The 23,098-nt window shown below is 39.6% G+C and overlaps 1 protein-coding gene across 1 annotated transcript; it reads left to right on the top strand.

Moving 5' to 3' along the window:
- The first annotated feature begins 327 nt into the window (after positions 1-327).
- On the top strand, positions 328-21,720 carry LOC107794043 (protease Do-like 5, chloroplastic). The gene is made up of 7 exons (XM_075252794.1): positions 328-387; positions 16,361-16,450; positions 16,557-16,646; positions 17,322-17,460; positions 17,922-17,993; positions 18,277-18,351; positions 21,614-21,720. The coding sequence occupies exons 1-7, from the start codon at positions 328-330 to the stop codon at positions 21,718-21,720; spliced, it is 633 nt and encodes a 210-aa protein (XP_075108895.1).
- The last annotated feature ends 1,378 nt before the right edge of the window (positions 21,721-23,098 follow it).

The following is a 23,098-nucleotide window of genomic DNA, read 5'->3' as shown; positions in this document are numbered from 1 at the left end:
AATATTGGCAACGGTTTGAGCTGTTGCAATGGCGCAGGCTTATTTATATATTGCATCTTGATGAAGGGAAAATATATTAAATTCTCTTCGACTCTTCAGCCTAATTCTGTGTTGATTGTTCTCGAATCTTTGCATGAAATAAATTGTCAAACGCGCTCTATAACTTTTGTTAGGCTTTGTGAAAGTAGTAAAATTCAGAATGGCCGATTCTAGTATTTTTACTGGAAACGAGTTGCGGCTGTTGTTTCAGCAGCCATTGCATTGTATTTTCTTGCCGACTTCACTTAACTTGCACACTTAAGGCAACGTTTTGTTAATGATCCAGTTATGGATAATCCTAGTATGGATCCCACTGGGAATCCACCCTTAATCACAACTAGTAATGATGTAATCACGGTGTTTAATACGTCTACCGCACCTAGCTCCCTATATATATATATATATATACCTTTTTTTTTGAGATGTAAAGCTATTAATAGATCTGTTACACAAATGCTAATATTATTCTTCAAGTAATATACGTAATTGAAAAATAATCAAGTTTTTTATTTATTTAATTGAGTATATTAAATATAATCTTCTAATAACCTAGAGAGATAAAATCTTTGCCACCAAATAGAAAACTAAAAATATTTTTCACGCTTCGATTCAAATCCATTTGAAATTTTCTTTTCCTTTTTTTAAAAATATTATGCTCAAATTTGTAAAGAAAAGTTAATTCATAAATCCACTATTAGTGACAAGAGGGGTCCTTAAACTTTTGGGACCCAACTTTACTTGCGTTACCCAAGGGATGGCACTGTCACACTTGGGAGTCGTTTGGTAGGGTGCATAAGAATAATGTTGAATAGGATGTATTAGTAATACTGATATTAGTTATGCTGACATATTTCTTATCCATTGTTTAGTTTGATGTATTAAAACATCGCACAATTTCTAAAAGAATTGCTTGTTTACAAAATGCCCTCAAAACTAGTTCACACTCTAATTTTTTAAAAGAAATATATGTTGAGAAATATTTTTATATGAAAAAGTTTACAAAAAATTATTTGATTTGTCTACCTATATTGGAAAATAAAATTAAATATTTATTTATAAAAAAGAAAATATGCTAAGTATTTATTTATTTACTAGGGATATAATTTTATTTTTCACTATTTGGATTCTTTTGAGCTTGCATTAATATACTAACTAGCATATTTTAATCAAACATAAATTTTGAAGGACAATTTTGTCTTTAACTAAGCTAATGCATGCATTAAAGCTCATTGCATTGAAGGACAATTTTGTCTTTAACTAAGCTAATGCATGCATTAAAGCTCATTGCATTGCTACTACTTGTTTTCTATGCATTAGTTATGCATAGGATAATACCAAATAGGATGTATAGCTAATGCTTGCATAACTAATGCGTAAATTCAAAATGTGTACCAAACAATGTATTATTAATACAAAAAGCTAATGCATGCATTATTTTATCTAATGCATCCTACCAAACAACCCCTTACAACCCTTACACGTATACAAATTAACATAGACTTTGTGATTCCCGAAGATACAGGACTTCTCTAGAAACTTCTCATCGTACTATAAAATTAGAGGTCCATCAAACGAACCGTATGTACCATATTATCCGATCAATAACTCATGCGCATAGGAGTTCATAAAACACCTATCATGTTTTTAAGGGGCTCGGGAGCACATTGTGGATATTTCATGAAAGTTGGAACTTTAAGGATTCTTAAGTTGGTTTGAGTTGTTGATCTGATTAATAGCATTTTGTTTCGTGTTTCGAGATTTTACATATGTTCATATAGCATAATTGGAATAGTCTGAATCGTTGGAGGAGTTACGTGGGGTTCGAGATGTTCGTTTGTGGGGGGGGGGGGGGGGGTTAGAATGAATGAAAAGTTCTACCATCGCACCCAAGCCAGGTGTGATGTCGGGCACGACGTACTAGCTATCACCCCTAGTCCAGGTGCGTTAAAGGGTGAGGCGCGATGTAATGATCCGGTCGGTCGTTTTTTCCTATATCTATTTCTACTATTGTGACTTGTCGGGAGGCTTCGTTTTGGTTTTTGGAGTATTCTGTTACACTTAATCCCTAAACGAGAGCTTAAGCCTTAAGATTTAGACAGTAGTCAAAATTGTGTGAAAACGACTCCAGAATGGAGTTCCGTCGATTCCGTTAGCTCGGTTGAGTATTTTGGGCTTAGGGGCGTGTCCGAATTATGTTTTAGAGGCCCGTAGCTCATTTAGGCTTGAAATGGCGAAAGCCGAATTTTTGGAGTTTTGGATCGGTAGTTGAATTTTTGATATCGGGATGAAATTCCGATTTCGGAAGTTGAAGTAGGTCTGTAGTGTTAAATATGACTTGTGTGCAAAATTTGGGGTCAACCGGACGTGGTTTGGTTGGTTTCGGCATCGGTTGGCGAATTTGGAAGTTTCAAGTTCTTTAAGATTGAATTGGAGGGTTAATTGTGATTTTAACGTTGTTTGATGTGATTTGAGGGCCCGACTAAGTTCATATGGTGTTTTAGGATTGGTTGACATATTTGGTTGAGGTTCTGGGGGCCTTGGGTGAGTTTCGGGTGCTTAACGGATGGAAATTGGACTTATGGAATTGTTGAAGCTATTGCACCTGGTGTTTTCGCACCTGCCCACTTTGGGCTGCAGGTGCCGAGCTGCAGAAGCGGCCTTGGAGCCGCAGAAGAAGTTTTGGCCCTGATTAGCTGGGATCACAGGCGCGACGATTGGTCCGCAGAAGTGGATAAGGACCGTAGGAGGGGGCTCGCAAGTACGGCCTAGAGCTCGCAGATGCGGTCCTAGTCCACTTAAGTTGATTTCGCACCTGTGATGGATTTTCCACAGGTGCGGGACCGCAGATGCTGTTGAAGGCTCGCCGAAGCGAAATCTCTGGCAGAAAACGGGGTTTCGAAGGCTTGAATTCATTCTTTATTTTTGGACTTGTGAGCTCAGAAATTGACGATTCTTCGTGGTATTTTCGGAGAGAGCTTTGGGGTAAATATTCCTAACTCATTTTTGGTTGTATTCCATTAATCCATAGATGTTTTTTTCCATTAGATTAAGGAATTTGGGTGAGAAGTTGGGAAAAATGAGGGAAAGTTCTTCAACCGGATTTTTGAGTTTTGATTGGGATTTAGACATCAGATTTGGATAATTTTGGTACGAGTGAACTCGTGAGTGAATGGGTGCTCATAATTTGTGACTTTTACCCGATTCCGAGATATGGGTCCGGGGAGGCTTTTTGGGCGATTTTTCCAATTTCTCGCATTAGCTTTGATTTCACTATCTAGGTTAGTTTCTTGTAGTTACATTTATGTTATGCATTTGATTTTGACTAGATTTGGGCCACTCGAAGCCGGATATTCGTGGAAAAGGCATTGTGACAAATTGATTTGAGCTTGGTTCGAGGTAAGTCGCTTGCCTAACCTTGTGTGGGGGAATTTCCCTTAGGATTTGGTATTGTTTGATATGTGAGCGCCGTGTACGTGCGGTGACGTGTACGTACATGGGCTATTTGTTGTAAAACTCCGTTTTTCCACTAAGTCATAACATGTTTCTCATATTTGAACTACACTAGCATATGTAACTATCATGTTTAGTTTATCATAGCATGCCTACGTGTTTTAACTGCCTATCTGAACTCTGTGCAGCATGTTTAGTGAAATTTCTTGCTTTCCTTGACTTGAACTTAGTCTAAACTGTAAGTTTTTTTTTTGCTATAATTGTTATTTCTGTTGGTTGAGCTGCATATTTACTTTGAGACTACGGAACGGTATTCTAGGAGATTCCCCTGTACTGCATATTTACTTTGGGACTGCAGAATAGTAATCTGGGAGATCCCCCTGCACATTTACATTTGGGACTACGAGACGGTATCTCGGGAGCTCCCCATATTGTTATCTTTGTGTTCTGAGCTGTTGTCTTTCTATGATTCTATTCCTATTAGATTTCCATATTTATTTTTACTGCCATATTTTATTTTGTCTTATTTTATTATATTTATACCAGTAGGGCCCTGACCTGATATCATCACTACTCGACCGAGGTTAGACTTGGCATTTACTAGGTACCACTGTGGTGTACTCATGTCGTTTCCTGCAAATGTTTTTTGTGTGCAGATCTAGGTACTGCTTATCAGTTGCGTTATCAATGAGGCAAGAAAGATGTAGAGACTTTAAGGTATATTTGCTGTGACTGCAAACCTCGGAGTCCCTATCTACTCTTCCCCATGTCAAACACTTCTTGCATTTCCTTTTGTTAGACGTTAGAGTATAGAAATATTGTTTTATTTCTGTAGCTTGTGACTTGCGATATTCCGGGTTTTGTGAGAGTTTATGTTCACTTCGAGAATGGTTATTTTATATGCCGAGCGACATCTTAATATCTTGTTAAAACTTACCTGTTAGTTGTTAGCTTTTATGTTTTCGTTTTATTTTTTGCAAAAGGCATACCTAGTCGTAGAGACTAGGTGCCGTCACGACGATTCACAGAGAGAGAACTTGGATAGTGACAAGTTGGTATCAGAGCTCTAGGTTCATAGGAGTCGTAAGTCACAAGCCGGTTTATTAGAGTCTCGCGGATCGGTACGAAGACGTCTGTACTTATCTTCGGGAGGCTATGGAACTGTTAAGAAAATTCCACTTCATTTGATTCCTTGTCGTGCGAGATTATTGACTTTGAAATTCTAAACTTCTGCCTTCTGTTATCTCACAAATGGTGAGGACACGTATAGCCGGAGATGACCAGGCACCCGAGCCACCTGCTAGAGCCACCCGAGGTTGGGGCCGGGGTAGAGGCCAAGGACACCCACGTGGTGCAACCAGAGCACCCGAGCAAGCTGCTACAGAGGAGCCACCAGTAGCTCCAGTCGGAGCGCAGACACCTGAGGTGCCTACTACTACTACACCAGCTCTTCAGGAGACCATTGCACAGTTCCTGAGCATATTTGGTGCTCTAGCTTAGGTAGGGTTGATTCCCGTGCTCCAGCCATATCTTAGGGCGGGGTTTAGGTTGAGCAGATTCCAGAGGTTATACCGGTACCACCTTTAGCCCCAACTTAGCCCAAGGGTAGGGCAAAAGTTTCAGAGGAGGAGCAGCATAGGCTCGAGAGGTACAAGAAGTACGACCCTCCTACATTTAGTTGTCTAGCATCAGAGGATGCTCAGGGATTTCTGGAGGAGTGCCACCATATCCTCCGTACTATGGGCATAGCAGAGTCGAGTGTGGTTTCTTTCATTGCCTTTCAGCTTTGAGGGGTAGCCTATCAGTGGTAGCGTACTTATGAGTTGGACAGCCTGGCTGAGGCAGCTTCCCTTACATGGACTCAGTTCTCGGACATGTTTTTGAGAGAGTATGTCCCTCATAGCCTCAAGGACTCATGGAGAATGGAGTTTGAGCAGTTGCGCCAGGGTTCAATGACTGTTTCAGAGTATGTAGTCTGTTTCAATGACTTGGCTAGAAATGCACTAGCCTTGGTTTTTACAATTCGAGAGAGGGTGCATCAGTTTATTGAGGGACTCATTCCCAGCATAGCATGGCCTAAGAGCTAGAGATGGATATCTCGTATCAATAAGTGGTGGGTATTGCTAGGAGAGTGGAGGGCATGCTTGCTCGGGATAGGAAGAGAGAGAGGCCAAGAGGTCTTGAGAGTTTGGCCATTATTCTGGTGCCTGTGCCCTAGCTGTAGTTCATCATGGTAGGTGCTATGTGAGTCGCACTGTTCATTAAGCTCTTCCAGCTGCTAGTGGTATTCTAGCTCCTCCAAGGCCTCAGGAGCCTTATTATGCACCTCTAGTATCTAGTGTGCCTCCTGCACAGGGTGTTTTTAGCGGTCAGTTCAGCAGACCTGGCTCGAGTCAGCCCCAGAAGCCACGCCCTCCTAGAGCTTGTTTTGAGTTTGGTGACACTCGCCATATGGTGAGGGATTGCCCCAGATTTAGGAGGGGTGCACCTCTACAGACTTCCCAGCCACAGTGTGCTCCACCAGGTCCCTATGCTATGATTACAGCACCAGCTACCACCCCACCTGCTTAGCCAGCCCGAGGTGGAGGTCGAGGAGGTATAGGTTGCCCTAGAGGGGGATGCCAGGCCAGATACTATGCCCTTCCTCCTCGTATAGAGGACGTTGCTTCCAATTCTATCATTACAGGTATTGTTCCGGTCTGTCATAGAGATGCATTAGTTATATTAAATCCAGGCTCCACTTATTCCTATATATCCTCTTATTTTGCCCCACATTTGGGCATATCTCAGGATTCTTTGAGTTCCCCTATTTATGTGTCTATTCCTGTGGGAGATTACCGCATTTTTCGGTCGTGTTTAATTACTCTTAGTGGTTTTTAGACCAGAACTGATTTATTATTTCTCAGCATGGTGGACTTTGATGTTATTTTGGGCATGGACTGGTTGTTTCCCAATTATGCTATTCTTGATTGTCATTCCAAGACCGTGATGCTTGCTATGCCAGGTTTACCGCGACTAGAGTGGAGAGGTACCTTAGATTACACCCCCAGTAGAGTTATGTAATGAAAAGTTCTACCATCGCACCCAAGTCAAGTGTGACGTTGGGCACGATGTACTAGCTATCACTCCTAGTTCACGTGCATTAAAGGGTGATGTGTCATGTAGCGATCCGGTCGGTCGTTTTGAGAGTTAGAGCCTCGATCCCCTATTAACTGCTTTCCCCATATCTATTTCTGCTATTGTGACTTGTCAGGAGGATTCGTTTTGTTTTTTTGAGTGTTCCGGGACACTTAGTCCCTAAATGGGAGCTTAAGCCTTAGGATTTGGACCGTAGTCAGAACTATGTGAAGATGACTCTGGAATGGAGTTCTGTCGATTTCGTTAGCTCCGTTGGGTGATTTTGGGCTTAGGGGCGTATCCGGATTATGTTTTGGAGGCCCGTAGCTCATTTAGGCTTAAAATGGCGAAAGTCGGATTTTTGGAGTTTTGGACCGGTAGTGGAATTTTTGATATCGGGGTCGGATTTTGATTCCGGAAGTTGGAGTAGGTCTGTAGTGTTGAATATGACTTGTGTGCAAAATTTGGGTCAATCAGACATGGTTTGGTTGGTTTCGGTATCGGTTGTCGGATTTAGAAGTTTCAAGTTCTTTAAGATTGAATTGGGGGGTGAATTATGATTTTAGCATTATTTGATGTGATTTGAGGGCTTGACTAAGTTCTTACGGTGTTTTAGGATTGATTGGTATGTTTGGTTGAGGTTCTGAGGGCCTCGGGTGAGTTTCGAGTGCTTAACGGATGGAAATTGGACTTACCCAATTGATGAATCTGTTGCACCTGGTGTTTTCGCACCTGCACACTTTGGGCCGCAGGTGCAGAGCCATAGAAACGGCCAAGGAGCCGCAGAAGCGATTTTGGACCTGACCAACTAGGATCGTAGGTGCAATTATTGTTCCGCAAAAGCTGTAGTGTACCGCAGGAGCGGGCTCGCAGGTGCGACCCAGTGCTCGCAGGTGCGGTCCCAGCCCACTTAAGTTGCCTTTGCACCTGCGATGGATTTTCCTCAGGTGTGGGATAGCCGATGTGGTTGAAAGCTCGCAGAAGCGAATTCTCTGGCAGAAAAATGGGAAATTTCGAGGATTTGAATTCATTCTTCATTTTTGGACTTGAGAGCTCGGAAATTGGCAATTCTTCGAGGGATTTTCGGAGAGAGCTTTGGGGTAATGGTTCCTAACTCATTTTTGGTTGTATTCCATAATCCATAGTTGTTTTTTTCATCAAATTAAGGAATTTGGGTGAGAAGTTGAGAAAAATAGAGGAAAGTTCTTCAACCGAATTTCTGAGTTTTGATTGGGACTACGGAACGGTATTCTGGGAGATCCCCGTACATATTTACGTTTGGGACTACGAGACGGTATCTCGGGAGCTCCCCTTGTTGTTATCTCTGTGTTCTGAGCTGTTGTCTTTCTATGATTCTATTCATGTTAGATTTTCGTATTTATTTTTACTACGATATTTCATTCTGTCTTATTTCATTATATTTATAGCAGTAGGGCCCTGAACCTATCTCGTTACTACTTGATCGAGGTTAGGTTTGGAACTTACTAAGTACAGTTACAGTGTACTCATGCCCTTCCCTGCACATGATTTTCGTGTGCAGATCCAGGTACCACTTATCAGTCGCATTATTAGTGAGGCGAGATAGATGTAGAGACTTCAAGGTATATCTACCACGATCGCAGACCTCGGAGTCCCTATCTACTCTTCCCCATGTCAAACACTTCTTGTATTTTCTTTTGTTAGACTGTAGAGTATAGAAATACTATTTTGTTTCTGTAGCTTGTGACTTGCGATATTCAGGATTTTGGGAGAGTTTATGTACACTTCGAGAATGGTTATCGTATATACTGAGCGACATTTTAATTTCTTGTTAAAATTTATCTGTTAGCTATTAGCTTTTATGTTTTCGTTTCATGTTCTGCAAATGTTAGGCTTACCTAGTCGTAGAGACTTGGTGCCATCACGACGGTTCACAGAGGGAAAACTTGGCTCGTGACATGGTCCCGTCCCTGATCGATGTGCAATATTTTTTCTTTGTATAAATAGTCCCAAGTTTGTGATTTTGGTTCATTCTCACACATTTTGGAGACTTTGGGAGCTCAGATTGAGGGGTTTTGAGCTAGATCTACAACTATAACATTGAGGTAAGTGATTCTAACTTGAATCGATAAATATATCGTGAATCTATAATCTATTATATCTTAGAAATAATGATTAAAGGCGAAATCAAGATATATTTTTGGAGAAAACCTAGAATCGCCTAAATGATGTGTCTAAATGATCTTAGATTGAGAATCTTAGCATAGATTTAGACTTCGTAAGGTTATGGTCAATGTGATTTGGACTTTATTTTAGGTAACCATGTAGGCCCAAAGTTGATTTTTGTTGACTTTGATCAAGATTAAATCTTTTCTTATGGAATTGAGTCGTATAACTATATGTCAAGCATTTTTTGAGTAGATTATGGACGTTTAGAGGCTTCAGAGCAAGGTAAAGCAGTGTTTGAAGTTAAAGCTTGTCTGGATAGAAGTAAATATCTTTGTTTACTTCGATGGGAGAATTTTTCGTACAAATGATATTGTCACTATGTGCTGCATGAATGAGGATAATATAATGTATATGCGATGTGACGAACATATATATGGATGTAAAGATTAATCCATTCTTGGTGGTAATTTGTTAAGCTTTCTTATGCCTTGTTTGTTACATGCCTTACTTGTTGCATGTTTTGCATGTCGTATGTCTACTTGAGCTACTTATTTATAGTAGTACAATGTTATAAGCATCCTTCAGATACTAGTTTAACAATTTAAATTTTATGTGCCTATTTTATATGGTAGAACTATTTGGTCATATATTGTTTCTTATATACACCATGTTAGCATATGTATCTTGTTCTCACTGCTTAACTTGACACTGTTGGGAGACATTGAGTTGTTAGAGCGTGTGGATTCACGTTCCAGTTGAGGTATTGATAAGGCATATTGTACATACATTTGAAGTGCATATGAATTTACGTTCCTATTGCACATGGGTTTGGATCCATCTCTCTAGAGTCACATGATTATCCATGCTACCTTGGATTTTGTCTGTGCAGGTTTGTGATTTATGATACCAGTTAACGGGTTGAGCATAATGCTTTACTTGTGCATATCATCTATATATGCTGATTGAATACATTCTTAATTATATGCATTGGAAACTTTCTTATTTGATATAGGAGCTATTACATCACTTGCCCTATTGTGCATATCTTATTATGATGTCTCTGTGCGTCTTCTCTATTACAGTTGTGTATAAAACTGCACAAATTTGTAGAGTAAGTAAATTTTTGACAAAACTTTTGCAACTACTTTGTTGAGGTCGATTACGGTTCTTACTATATTTGCAACCTTTGTAATATTATTACATTTTTGTATATATTTGTGCAGATTCTGAGCCTGGTACGATCGAGCAGCACTCAATAGGGTGCTTAGGAGCTATCTGTGACTATCACGATGAGCTGCTTTGTCATGACCCCAATTTTCCTCCGTAGAATGTCGTGACGACACCTACTCTCTAAGACTAGGCAAGCCTAACAAACATGCGGAAGTGAATGAAAACAATAATCTAAATTCTCAAAACTTAACAACATATATTAAAAAGGAAAATCGAACTCTACAGCTAAGTGTATACAATAGCCAAAACCTGGCATAATACAAGTCACAAGCTCTATGGTAATACCAGAAACATTCCTATACAACTGTGTCTAGTATAGAAGGAAAAATATAAAAAGGGATAGAAGGGGACTTTGAGGCCTGTGGATGTGGGCAAGTGTACCTTGAAGTCTCCAAATGAAAATTCGGCTCACTAGTGTTGGAATTGATAAGAAGTACCTGGATTTGCACAAAATGATGTGCATAAACGTAGTATGAGTATACCACAATGGTACATAGTAAGTGCCAAGTTTAACCTTAGAAGGATAGTGACGAGGTTAGGTCAAGGCCTGTCACGACCCGAATTTCCCACCCTCGGGAGTCGTGATGAAGCCTACTAATTCGAGCTAGGCAAGCCAATCAATTGAACAATTTACCTTTATACCCATTTTATATTCATTAACAATTTCGAAATAATAATAGTTAAACAACAGAATTTAACATAAGAGGAAGAAAGAAACAATAAGCTATCTAAACATGAATATCCAATACAACTGTTTGAGTCTCGACTACCCAGAACTGGTGTCACAGTTTCACAGACGTCTAAGAATACTACAAATAAAGGGTCTGAAAGAAAGAAATAAATACAACACTATCTCTAGAAATGCATGAAAGAAATATGAATAGTAGATAGAAGGTGACGCTAAGGCTTGTGGACGCCTGCAGGACTACCTCGGGTCGCCTGATGATCAAGAATCAGCAATCTCTCTACGGTCCGAAGTCCACAACACTGGGGTCTGCACAAAAGAGTGTAGAGTGTAGTATCAGCACAACCGACCTCATGTGCTGGTAAGTGTCTAGCCTAACCTTGGCGAAGTAGTGACGAGGCTAGGACCAGACTACCAAATAAACATGTGCAGTTCAAATATATACAACGGAAAAGAAATATAGAAATAAACAAATAAAGATAGGAGGGGGAAACATGCTTCGGGGAATAACAGGTAAAACAGAATATCAAGAGAATTATAAAGGAATCAAAATCAACCACTAAAAAGAATAAGGAAAACAAAGGCAGATTTCACTTTCTTTTCACATCTTGTTGCAGGCGTGCAACCCGATCCCATTTCCTGTATCTCGTGGCAGGCGTGCCACCCGCTCCCATTTCATGTATCTCGTGGCAGGCGTGCCACCCGCTCCCATTTCATTTATCTCGTGGCAGGCGTGCCACTCGCTCCCATTTCATTTATCTCGTGGCAGGCGTAGCACCCGCTCCCATTTCACTTTTCTCGTGATAGGCGTACCACCTGCTCCCATTTCATTTATCTTGTGGTAGGCGTACCAGCCGCTCCTATTTCATTATATCTTGCGGTAGGTGTACCACCTGCTCCCATTTCATTATATCTTGTGGTAGGTGTACTACCCACTCCTATTTCATTATATCTTGTGGTAGGTGTACCACTCGCTCCCATTTACAAGCCAACAATAATCACAAGGAATCCTGGCAAGGGAACAATGATAATAATAACATGTGAGGCACAATAAACCACAACGGAGTCATAATAATTTATAACACAAGACTCACGGTCATGCTTGACACCGACGTATAGATACTCGTGACCATGCCTATACGTCGGTCTCCACAATTAACACGTAGCAAATAGACACCACTCCTAATCCCTCAAGCTAAGGTTAGACCAAACACTTACCTCGATGCTACAAATACAATTCACATTTCAATTATAGCTTTACTCCTTGATTCCACCACCAATTCGCTCGAATCTAGCCACAAGTTACTTAATTACATCAATAAACGCTAAATGAATCAACCCCAATGCATGAAAATGAGTTTTCCAAAGTTTTACCCAAAACGTCAAAAATCGCCCCCGAGCCCACATGGTCAAAACCTGAAGCTCGAACCAGAACCCGATTACCCATTGCCCCACGAACCCAAATATATGATTTTTTTAAATCGGACCTCAAATCGAGGTCCAAATCCCCAATTTTTGAAAAACCTAGGTTCTACCCAAAACACCCAATTCCCCATGAAAATCATTGATTTTGAGTTGAAATCATGTTAAAAGATGTTAATGATTGAAGAAACTAGTTAAAAATGACTTACAATTGATTTGGAGAAGAAGAAGCCTTTGAAAAATTGCCCTGGTGTGTTTATGTTTTGAGAGGATATGAAAAATGGGTTTAAAATCGTCTAAGTATAAAGTTGCAGGTCACTGGTCTGGGAAATGGGAACAGGGGTTCGCAATTGCGAACCCCGACCTCTGCTAAGCTGGGAAATGCGAGACAGGGCTCGCATTTGCGAACCTTTATAAATGCTGGACTTTCGCATTTGTGAAAATAATGTCACATTTGCGACTTGGGAATTGCGACAACAGCATCGCATTCGCGATCACTGGCCAAATGAGAAACTTCGCATTTGCGAGGATAACCTCACATTTGCGAGAGGGAGCTGGCCTGGGCTTCTTTCGCAATTCCGACAAGCCGCTCGCATTTGCGACATCACATTTGCGAGCTAGGTTTCGCAAATGCAAAGCCTGCAAGCTTGCTATGCATAGCTCGAAAACCTGCAATTTTCTAAGTTCAAAATGCACCCTGTGGCCTATCCAAAACTCACCTCAACCCTTGGGGCTCCAACCCAAATATACACACAACCTCAAAACTATCCTACGGACTTATTCGTGTAATAAAATCACCAAAATAACATCATGAACATCGAATTAAACCTCAAGATCAAGGAAATTTCTCAAAACTTCTTTAAACATCAAATTTTGCATTTAAGATCCGAATCACGTCAAACGGATTCCGTTTCTTACCAAACTTCACCGAATTATCTTAAATCATATAAAGAAATTTAAAGAAATCATTTAAAGAAATTTCTCAAAACTTCTTTAAACATCAAATTTTGCATTTAAGGTTCAAATCAAGTCAAACGGATTCCATTTCTTACCAAACTTCACCGAATTATCTTAAATCATATATAAGACTTGTACCGGGCGCCAAAATCAAAATACGAGCCCGATACCAACAAGTTCTAACCAAAATTCATTTCCAACCTTATGAACAATTTCAAAAAACAATTTTTCTTCAAAAATTCATTTCTCGGGCTTGGGACCTCGGAATTCGATTCCGGGCATACGCCCAAGTCCCATATTTTCCTACAGACCGTCCAATCATGGGTCCGTATCTGTTTACCCAAAACGTTGACCGAAGTCAAATTAATTCATTTTATAGTAAAAAATTTCACAGATTTTCAGATTTAGGCTTTCTGGCTATGTGTCCGGACGGCGCACACAAAACGAGGTGATGCTAAAAGAGGTTTTTAAGGCCTCGAAACGTAGAATTTCATTTTAAAACAAGTAAAATCTCCACCTCTAAAACAATTGTTCATCCTCGAATGAACAGAAGAAGGAAGTACCTGAGTCGGGGAAAAGATGGGGATAACTGCTCTGCATATCGGACTCGTACTCCCAGTCGATGCCTCAGGAGGCTGACCTCTCCACTGAACATGAACAGAAGGAAAACTCTTCGATCTCAACTGACGAACCTGCCGGTCTAGAATAGCCATCGGCTCCTCCTTATAAGACAAGTCCTTGTCCAACTGGATAGTGCTGAAATCTAACACGTGGGATGGATCGCCGTGATATTTCCGAAGCATGGTCACATAAAACACTGGATGCATGACTGATAATCTCGGCGGCAACGCTAGTCTATAAGCCACTTCTCCCATTCGATCAAGAATCTCAAACGGGCCAATGAACCTAGGGCTAAGCTTGCCCTTCTTCCCAAATGTCATCACGCCTTTCATAGGCGACACTCGAAGCAGTACCCGCTTACCGACCATGAATGCCAAATCATGAACCTTGCGGTCTGCATAACTCTTTTGCCTGGACTGAGCTGTACTAAACTATCCTACATATAAAGCCTCATAAGGAGCCATCTAGATACTCGACTGGTAGCTTTTGTTGTAGTCAAACTCTGCTAAAGGCAAAAACTAATCCCACGAACCTCCAAAGTCAATGAGACAAGCTCGGAGCATATCCTCCAAAATCTAAATGGTCCGCTCGGACTGCCTGTCCGTCTGAGGATGAAATGCTGTGCTCAACTCAACCTGCTTGCCCAACTCTCGCTGAACTGCTCTCTAGAAAAGTGAGGTAAATTGTGTACCTTGGTCCGAAATGATAGACTCGGGCACACCATAAAGACGAACAATCTCCCAGATATAGATCTCAGCTAACCTCTCAGAAAAATAGAAGACTGTCATAGGAATGAAATGCGCTGACTTGGTCAGACTATCAACAATAACCCACACTGCATCGAACTTCCTCCGAGTCTGTGGGAGTCCAACAACGAAATCCATAGTGATCTGCTCCCACTTCCACTCTGTAAAGCCCCGGAAAATTTTGCCAAGTTATTTAAGATTTCGTGGTGCCAAGGTAGGCTAATTATTTTATTTTGTGTGCAAATGAGGATTCATGATATAATGGATATCAATTGGATATGTTAATAAGCGTATAAGTCATATTATAAGTGAATTGGGGTCTAAGGAGAGGCCTAAGTCTAAGCCAAGTTAGAGAATTTCATAATAGACTAAAGTTGTAAATGAGTGCGCACAAGACCTCACAATAATATCTCTAGTTATATAAGGATTTGTGTGATGAACAACCTATCAAATTAAATACTTTTGAGTCTAGTTTCCAACGCATCAAACCGTTCGTCATTTAGAGGTGTATACAGAAAGTTACAACCATTTTACTGGGAATGTATCATTAGCATGACCTTAGCGCGGCCATTAGCGCGACCGCGCATATTGCGAAGTATTCTGCCTCGTTAGCGCGGCCTTAGCGTGGGTGCGCTAGTGGAAGACCTCTAAATACACCTAAGGACAGGAAATTAGAGGATTTAAGTTATTTTTCAAGACTAGGGCATCCTCTCCATCCCCAATCCGGCCAAGGCATCCAATTGCACACCTAAGGTGAGTTTTTAAGTGTGTTTTCATGGTGATTTCACTTCTCAATCACTAGTTACAACATGATTTTGATTGGATTTCATAGGATTTCTTCAAAATCTCAAGAACACCCCAAAGTTGTCTTTCAAGATTTGGTCTACAAGAGGTAAACTTTTACCCTTAGACTTACATATATGGAGTTATTATGGAATTATGAGTATGAATCAAGTATTACAACTTATGGTATGGTGATTGGAAGCCATAAATTCCCAATTTAAATACATGACCATGGTAGGGATTTAAAGGTGATTTTTTGATGGAATTTTGCTCCGCATGCCCGTACCGATATTATGCCCTTCATGCCCGTACCGAGGCTGTTGCCTCCGATTCTATCATCACAGGTATTATATTGGTTTGTCACAGAGATGCATCAGTTCTATTCGATCGAGACTCCACTTATTCTTATGTGTCTTCTTATTTTGCTCCGCATTTGGGTATATCTCGGGATTCTTTGAGTTCCACTATTTATGTTTCTACTCCTATGGGATATTCTCTTGTTGTGGACCACATCTATCAGTCGTGTTTGGTTGCTATTAGTGGTTTTGAGACCAGAGATGGTTTATTGTTGCTCAGCATGGTAGAATTTGATATTATCTTGGGCATGGACTGGTTGTCACTCCATTATGCTATTCTTGATTGTCACGCCAAAAGTGTGACGCTGGCTATGCCAGGTGTACCACTTGCTGAGTGGAAGGGTAATTTAGATCACACTCCCAGTAGAGTTATTTCTTTTCTTAAAGCTCAGCGTATGGTTGAGAAGGGGTGTGACGAGTATTTAGCTTATGTGAGAGATGTCAGTATTGATACCCCTTTAGTTGATTCAGTTCCAGTAGTACGGGATTTTCCCGATATGTTTCCAGCTGACCTTCCAGGCATGCTACCTGATAGATATATTGATTTTGGCATTGATCTTTTGTCGGGCACTCAGCCCATTTCTATTCCTTCGTATCGTATGGCTCCTCCTAAGTTGAAGGATCAGTTACAGGAATTGCTTGATAAGGGTTTTATTCGGCCCAGTGTATCACCTTGGGGTGCTCCTGTCTTGTTTGTGAAGAAAAATGATGGTTCTATGCGTCTGTGTATTGATTATCGCCAGTTGAACAACGTTACAGTGAAGAACTGTTATCCTTTGCCTCGTAGTGATGATCTGTTTGACCAGTTTCAGGGCGCACGAGTGTTATCGCAGGTTACCAATTACCATGTCATTGCTAAATTATCTACTGATCAAAGTGGACTGCAGCGTTGTAAGGTTTTCTGCATTCCTGGTGGTTATTCTTTTGGTCTTTCTTATCTGGATATTCAACAGGACTGCTCCATTTCAGGTCATTCTAATTTTGAAAAGTTTTCCTTTTCAGGTTTCTTTAGTAAATGCTAAAGGAGAAAGCATAGCTAAGGAAGCGAAGATTGTAGGTGTTGATCCAGCATATGATCTGGCTGTTCTCAAGGTGTTGAATCAATCTATTACTTGATATGGTTGCCAATGGCCATTGTTTTACTACTTTATTCTCTATGGAGCCTTGGAGCAACGATTAAGTTATCTCCGTGTAACCTATAGGTCACGGGTTCGAGCCGTGGAATCAGCCATTGATGCTTGCATCATGATAGGCTGCCTACATCACACCCCCTTGGGGTGTAGCTCTTTCCCGGACCTTGCGTGATAACGCGGGATGCTTCGTGCACCGGGCTGCACTTTTATTCTCATTACTGGTCAGCTATATACTAACAATTTTAGTTGTCCAAATTTCTCCATCTAAAGATTTTTGATAGATTAACTGGACAAAAATATGACATATATGACATTATCTAGCTCCTCCCATTCTATTTTGTATGACATTATTTGTATACAAGCTCTTACAATTCTAACACCCGTCCCTGTAACTTCTCAACTGTTATCTGTTATTGCTTCTCTCTTTTAGCAAAAAAGCAATTTTATAGGGAGAAGTGAGAACACTTCTCTTAGATTAGATCTAGCGAAAATGAAATGTTAGAAGGAGAATGCATACTAAGCATGAAAAAAATATGTGCAAAATAAAGCTGTCAAACAGCTCTCGATACCTATACAAGCTGATTGGTTGAAAAGTCCCCTCGGTGTAATTAGTTTTTCTCTTATTCAACTGCAGGTTGATGTTGAAGGTGATGAAGTAAAACCAATCTCTGTTGGTGCCTCCCGTGGCTTACGTGTAGGTCAAAGTTGCTTCGCCATTGGAAATCCCTATGGATTTGAAAACACTCTGACAACTGGGGTAATACTTATCTACAGTTTATTCATAGTTCAGAAATATTTCTATGAAGAAACTCATTTTTATGGTTTTATTCCCCGAGGAAAATCCTTCTAGCATTTACTTTTCATGCATTTTTGCTAAACCTACTCAGTATAGAACTTGTAATCTTGATTTCCTCTTAGGATGCAAAATGTTTCCATTTCTATAAAAGGTAAGCTCACTGCTTTTGCTTTATGCAACGTCATCTGATATAAAGAAGGGAAATATTTTGTTCAACTCATAATATTATGTACTATCAACTCTCAAGAATGTCAGTTTACGCCTGGCCAAAAGGGAAGCAAAATCTTGAAACTGATAAATCTTTTAAACTGATTTGCTCGTGTTTCTCCGTGCAAAGGGAAAGGGAAAAAAAGAAAAGAAACTTAATCATGGGGGAAACGGATATTGTTGTAGTTTATCTGATTATTTCGAATATTTACAGGTAGTTAGTGGATTAAGGCAGGGAAATACCTGCACCAAATGGAGCCGCCATTAAAGGAGCTATTCAAACAGATGCTGCTATTAATGCTGGTAACCATTTTTCCTACATAAGACATTTACTGGTCGCGAGAAAAGTTTGGTGAATCACCTCTGCACACTGCACTGTTTGAATAGGACGTAAGACATTGTTTAGAGGGCAAAAAGAGGTCTACTTGAGCATAAGGTCGGGGCAGATTGCTGGGTTGATTTAGCGGATAAAGTTCAATTTCTAACCGCTGAAGATGTCAAAATAGATTACTTTTCCTTGTCTAAAACTCATTGTTCATCAGATTATGCATCTAGGGGAAGCTTTAGTTTTGACCAACTTATGCAGGGAATTCAGGTGGACCGTTGATTGATTCATCTGGTCATGTAATTGGTGTAAATACAGCAACCTTCACCCGCAGAGGTATGAAATTCATTACTTTCATTATTTCTAGTAATATTAGCTACTGAAGAACCCTGAATAAAACCTCCCGAGTCCCTACTCATATTGAGTGAGACTACTGACATTGAAGCCTCGCCCCCACCCCAGCGGAAAAATGTATTGGCTTTGCCCTCTACCCTAAAACTGCTGAACATAGCTTTGGAGAGAACAATTGCAGCAGTTTTTATCCATTGCCTTTAGATACTCATGTCAAACTTTATGTGCAACTAATATTACTGCTTATTATTGGTATTAATATTTTTATTATCCTAGAAGCATGACAGAATTTGTACCTTCGTCGAATACTCTTTCATAGACAAGGGGGGCTCTGATGGTAAGTAACCTCCACTTCCAACCAAGAGGTTGTGAGTTCGAGTCACCCAAGAGCAAGGTAGGGAGTTCTTGGAGGGAAAGATGTCGAGGGTCTATTTGGAAACAGCCTCTCTACCCAGGGTAGGGGTAAGGTCTGCGTACACACTACCCTCCCTAGACCCCACTAGTGAGATTATACTGGGTTGTTGTTGTTGTGTAAAAGAATAATTGACAAAAGGTGTAAAAGATGTACATTCTAGACATTATTCCTTTCTAAGAGTTTAGTCAAGAATAAAGCTGAATTAGGAAAGAGATTGTTAGAAACTTCAAAGCTTACTCGTAGTGACTGCTAGTGATTTCGCTTATCTGGATTTGCCCATTGCTAGGTGATCAAATTTTATAGTCGTAGTTTGGTAGGATTCTAACTCATTTCTTCTTAGATCATATTTGATCAGAAATGTGCCAGATCAAAGTTGGTTTCCCATGGAGGGACTTGGACAAAATTTGCTCCTGAAAAAGATCTTTGTTTATGTAAAATTGATTTTTCTTGCTTTATACTCATTTTCACGTATCATACAAAATTACAAATCATGGTTACAGTGTTTTAATTATAATAAGCAATATATAATATATTCCATGAGAATTTCAGAGAAGTTCAACAATATTTGCCATAGTAAAATCTTGATCAACAACAACAATAACAACCCAGTAAAATTCCACAAGTGGGGTCTGAGGAGGGTAGTATGTACGCAGACCTTAGCCCTACCCCGAAGGAGTAGAGAGGCCGTTTCCGAAAGACTCTCGGCTCAAGATAATAAGAAAAACAAAAGGAGAGAATATTAGTTTCACCATAGAGATCATAGGAAAAATAAGAACATAAAATGCAGAAGAAAAATACAAGGCAGAAATGATGGCTAATAAATAGGTCCTGCACCGAAAAGAGAAAATATCAAGACACGACAATGCCCCTAGCTATTTTAGACAAAAGCCTTACCAGACTAGGCTCACAACGGTACAAAGTAACGGAAGACTCAACTACCTCCTGGCCTACAACCACAATACGCGACCGAGACAACTTCTTATCAAGTGTCATGTCCTCGGAAATCTAAAGCCTCACCATATTCTGCCTGATCACTTCTCCCCAATACTTCTTAGGCTGTCCTCTACCTCTTCTCGTGCCCTCCACAACCAGCCGCCCACACCTCCTTACTGGAGCATCTGGGTTTCTTCTCTGTACATGCCCGAACCATCTGAGTCTCGCTTTCCGTATCTTGTCATCAATGGGAGCCACGTGCACCTTCTCCCGAATATCATCCAGTGTACTAAGCCCCCGCTATGGGCGGAATCCGGAGAAGAGCTAGACCACAAGAATCTATTATACACAGCCTTACCATTGCTTTTTTGCCAGAGGCTGTTTCTACAGCTCGAACCAGTGACCTCTTGGTCACATGACATCAACTTTACCAGTTACACTAGGCTTTCCTTCTCGATCAAAATCTAATAAATTGTAAAATCTTGATCAAAATCGAACTTTTATCAAACAAAGATTAAATCCTAAAGGGATTTGATTATAGCTTGGTTTTTAGCTAGGTTACAAAGTCGGACTAAATTAGACCTAACACAATATGAAGTCCCCTGGTAAAGCGTAATAGCAATGTTAGAGCCTATTACTATAGAAGTCCCCTTTTTAGCTGCTGGCCTTTGATGAAGTATGTGGAATCCTACTTAGTACACATGTCTAGAATATGGTTAGTATATTTTCTATTGAATCTTGATTACACTAGAGGTTACATCATCTTGTGATTTTACTAAAGAACCTTATGTCATATACAGAATACTGCAAAATCGCGTTATCTGAAAGAAATTGTAGTTCAAACTTATTTGATGCTTAGAGTTGGACCGGTGAATCTGTAAAACTGTAACAAATATTTGATCATCTTATAGTCATTTCAGTTAAGGGGAGCCTTGGCGTAACTGGTAAAGTTGCTGCCATGTGATCAGGAGATCACGGGTTCAAGCCGTGGAAACAGTCTCTTGCAAAAATGCAAGGCAAGGCTGTGTACCATAGACCTTGTGGTCCGACCCTTCCTTGAATCCCAGCCATAGCGAGAGCTTAGTGCACCGGACTGCCTTTTATAGTCATTTCAGTTACTTGGTGTTAAACTGAACTGCTACTTTTCTTGCTGCCTCGTTGGAATTTAAGGGCATCTCCAACCTTTATCCCATTTTTTATCCTCATAATGGGGATTTTCCCATTTTGGAGACAACTTACTCCAACCATTCCCTCATTTTTTTCCCCAAAAGAGAATATTCTTTTTTATATTCTTCTCTCTTCTATATTATACTATTATCTTTCATTTCAATTTTATTTTTTAATTTCCATTAAACAAATTCCATCTTTTATTTTCATTAATTTGTAATCCATTAAAACAATTCCATAAAATTTTAAATAATATAATTTGTAAGCAATTATTATAGATTAACTAATAATTCAAATAAAAGTGAAATCATTGCGATACAAAATAATAAATGCACGAAAATTAATTTATCATAATTATATGTCAAAGTTAAGATGTAAAATTAATATTATAAAGATATTACATAAACTTAATTAGGTATATATAAAGAGATAAATTAAAAGAGTTAAATAATAAAATAATAATAAAATATGCATGAATAGTAATGGGGATGAATAGTGTACCCCATATTTGAGGGAACACTATTCATACCCCATTTTGAGGGCAAAAATGGGGGAGAGTTGGAGCTTCATTACCCTAAAAATTGCCCCCATTATGGGAAAATGAGGTAAGGTTGGAGATGGCCTTACCTCTATCCTCATGAATATCTTATATATATGCAGAAACTTAGTGATCAGAAAAAGATGAAATCTGAGTGAATGACTAACTACTTTTCGTTTCCAATGATGATGCAGGCTCGGGTATGTCGTCAGGGGTTAACTTTGCCATACCAATTGACACGGTTGTACGAACAATACCTTACCTGATCGTTTATGGAACAACATACAAAGACAGATATTGAACATAAGTAGTCAGAAAGTTACTTATGCATGATCTGTGATGATATATCTTGTTTTATTGGGAAAAGGGGCAGATTTGCCCCTCTACTCTCAAAAATCGTATACATTTAACTCCGGTTATACTTTCGGACCAAAAACGCCTATGCCATTAGCAAAGTTAGTAAAAAAACCTAACCTTAATGGAGGTCTATGACCCAGCTTTGTTCTCTTTTGCCCCTTCCATCAAAACCATTCCTTAATCTTCAATGGCATGAATCCGGACTTACTCGGTGGCAATTTGAGCCCAAACTCATTTGTCCCGCCCAACCCGTCTAAGGTTGGGCTGGTCATTGACCCCCTCATTTGTTGAACTAAGCACATCTTGATCCAACCATTTCAGCCTATCTAAAATTGGGTTGATTTTTAGGCCAAATTGATCCATGAATAACTTTGGTAAAATATCTTTAAAATAACTTTTTTGTGTTTGTATTTTATATATGACCATAACATAAGAAAAAAAAATCTCATTTGATAACCAAAGAATTCATAAGAAAATTATACACATTAATTAAAGCTTAGTAAAAGTTGGATGGATTGAGATATAACCTAAATTTTAGCCCAACTTGATCCAACTCATCTCATCTCAAGTTACTTTTGAGCGGGTCAAATTGTTGGCAGCAATATGTGGTATAAATTGACAGTAAATTAAAAAGAAGAGGAAGGCGGCAGAAGAAGAGGGAGAGGGGAGAAGAGGGGGAAAATAGCGTAATTGAATTCCTTAATTATGGGGGGGGGGAGTATTCTAATCGAAAATGTATATAAATTATAAACAATACACAGTTATAACGGGTAAATAAATAATTTTAAAGAACTTTGATAAATAAGTTTGAATTATTAAATAGAAACTAAACCTTAGGAAAATGGGGTTTACAATAATGTGGTCATTTGGGCCAATTCCTTCAAAGTTTTGGACATTAGGAACTTTTGAAAGGAATATTCTACCAAAATCATTTTTCTTTATTTTAGGATAAGAAAGTTCTTCAAAGTGGGGACGGGGGGGGGATAAGTTGGCCCTTGTGAATAGCTTGATTCACTATCTCCCTTCACCCCTTTGAGCGAAATGCAGAAAAAGAAAAGGCTGAATACATGCGGAGACACTTAAAGTTGACACGATTTTTCATTTAGACACTTGAACTTAGGGTTGTTCCTAATGAGCACGTACATTACATGAACTTTGTTTCAATCAGACACTCTTTTGACAATTAGTGAAATTTACAAAGTGTGTGCAATACACTCGCTGCTGATGTGGCAAATGTCGAATAAAATGAGGACATATATTTTTTTGAGTTACAAAAGAGAGGAAAAACTATGTTAAATCTATTTAATGTGTGTTCTTGGTGT

The sequence above is a fragment of the Nicotiana tabacum genome, chromosome 5 (assembly GCF_000715075.1).
Source record: "Nicotiana tabacum cultivar K326 chromosome 5, ASM71507v2, whole genome shotgun sequence".
Taxonomy (NCBI): Eukaryota; Viridiplantae; Streptophyta; class Magnoliopsida; order Solanales; family Solanaceae; genus Nicotiana; species Nicotiana tabacum.
This window is presented reverse-complemented; position numbering and strand designations above follow the sequence as displayed.

Bases quoted from the DNA above. Each gene is read 5' to 3' on its own strand.
- LOC107794043 (XM_075252794.1), top strand. From the start codon at position 328: ATGGATAATCCTAGTATGGATCCCACTGGGAATCCACCCTTAATCACA. The intron at 16,451-16,556 runs GTTTTCTGCATT...TTTCCTTTTCAG, and splicing joins GTGGACTGCAGCGTTGTAAG to GTTTCTTTAGTAAATGCTAA. The intron at 16,647-17,321 runs GTGTTGAATCAA...ATTCAACTGCAG, and splicing joins ATGATCTGGCTGTTCTCAAG to GTTGATGTTGAAGGTGATGA.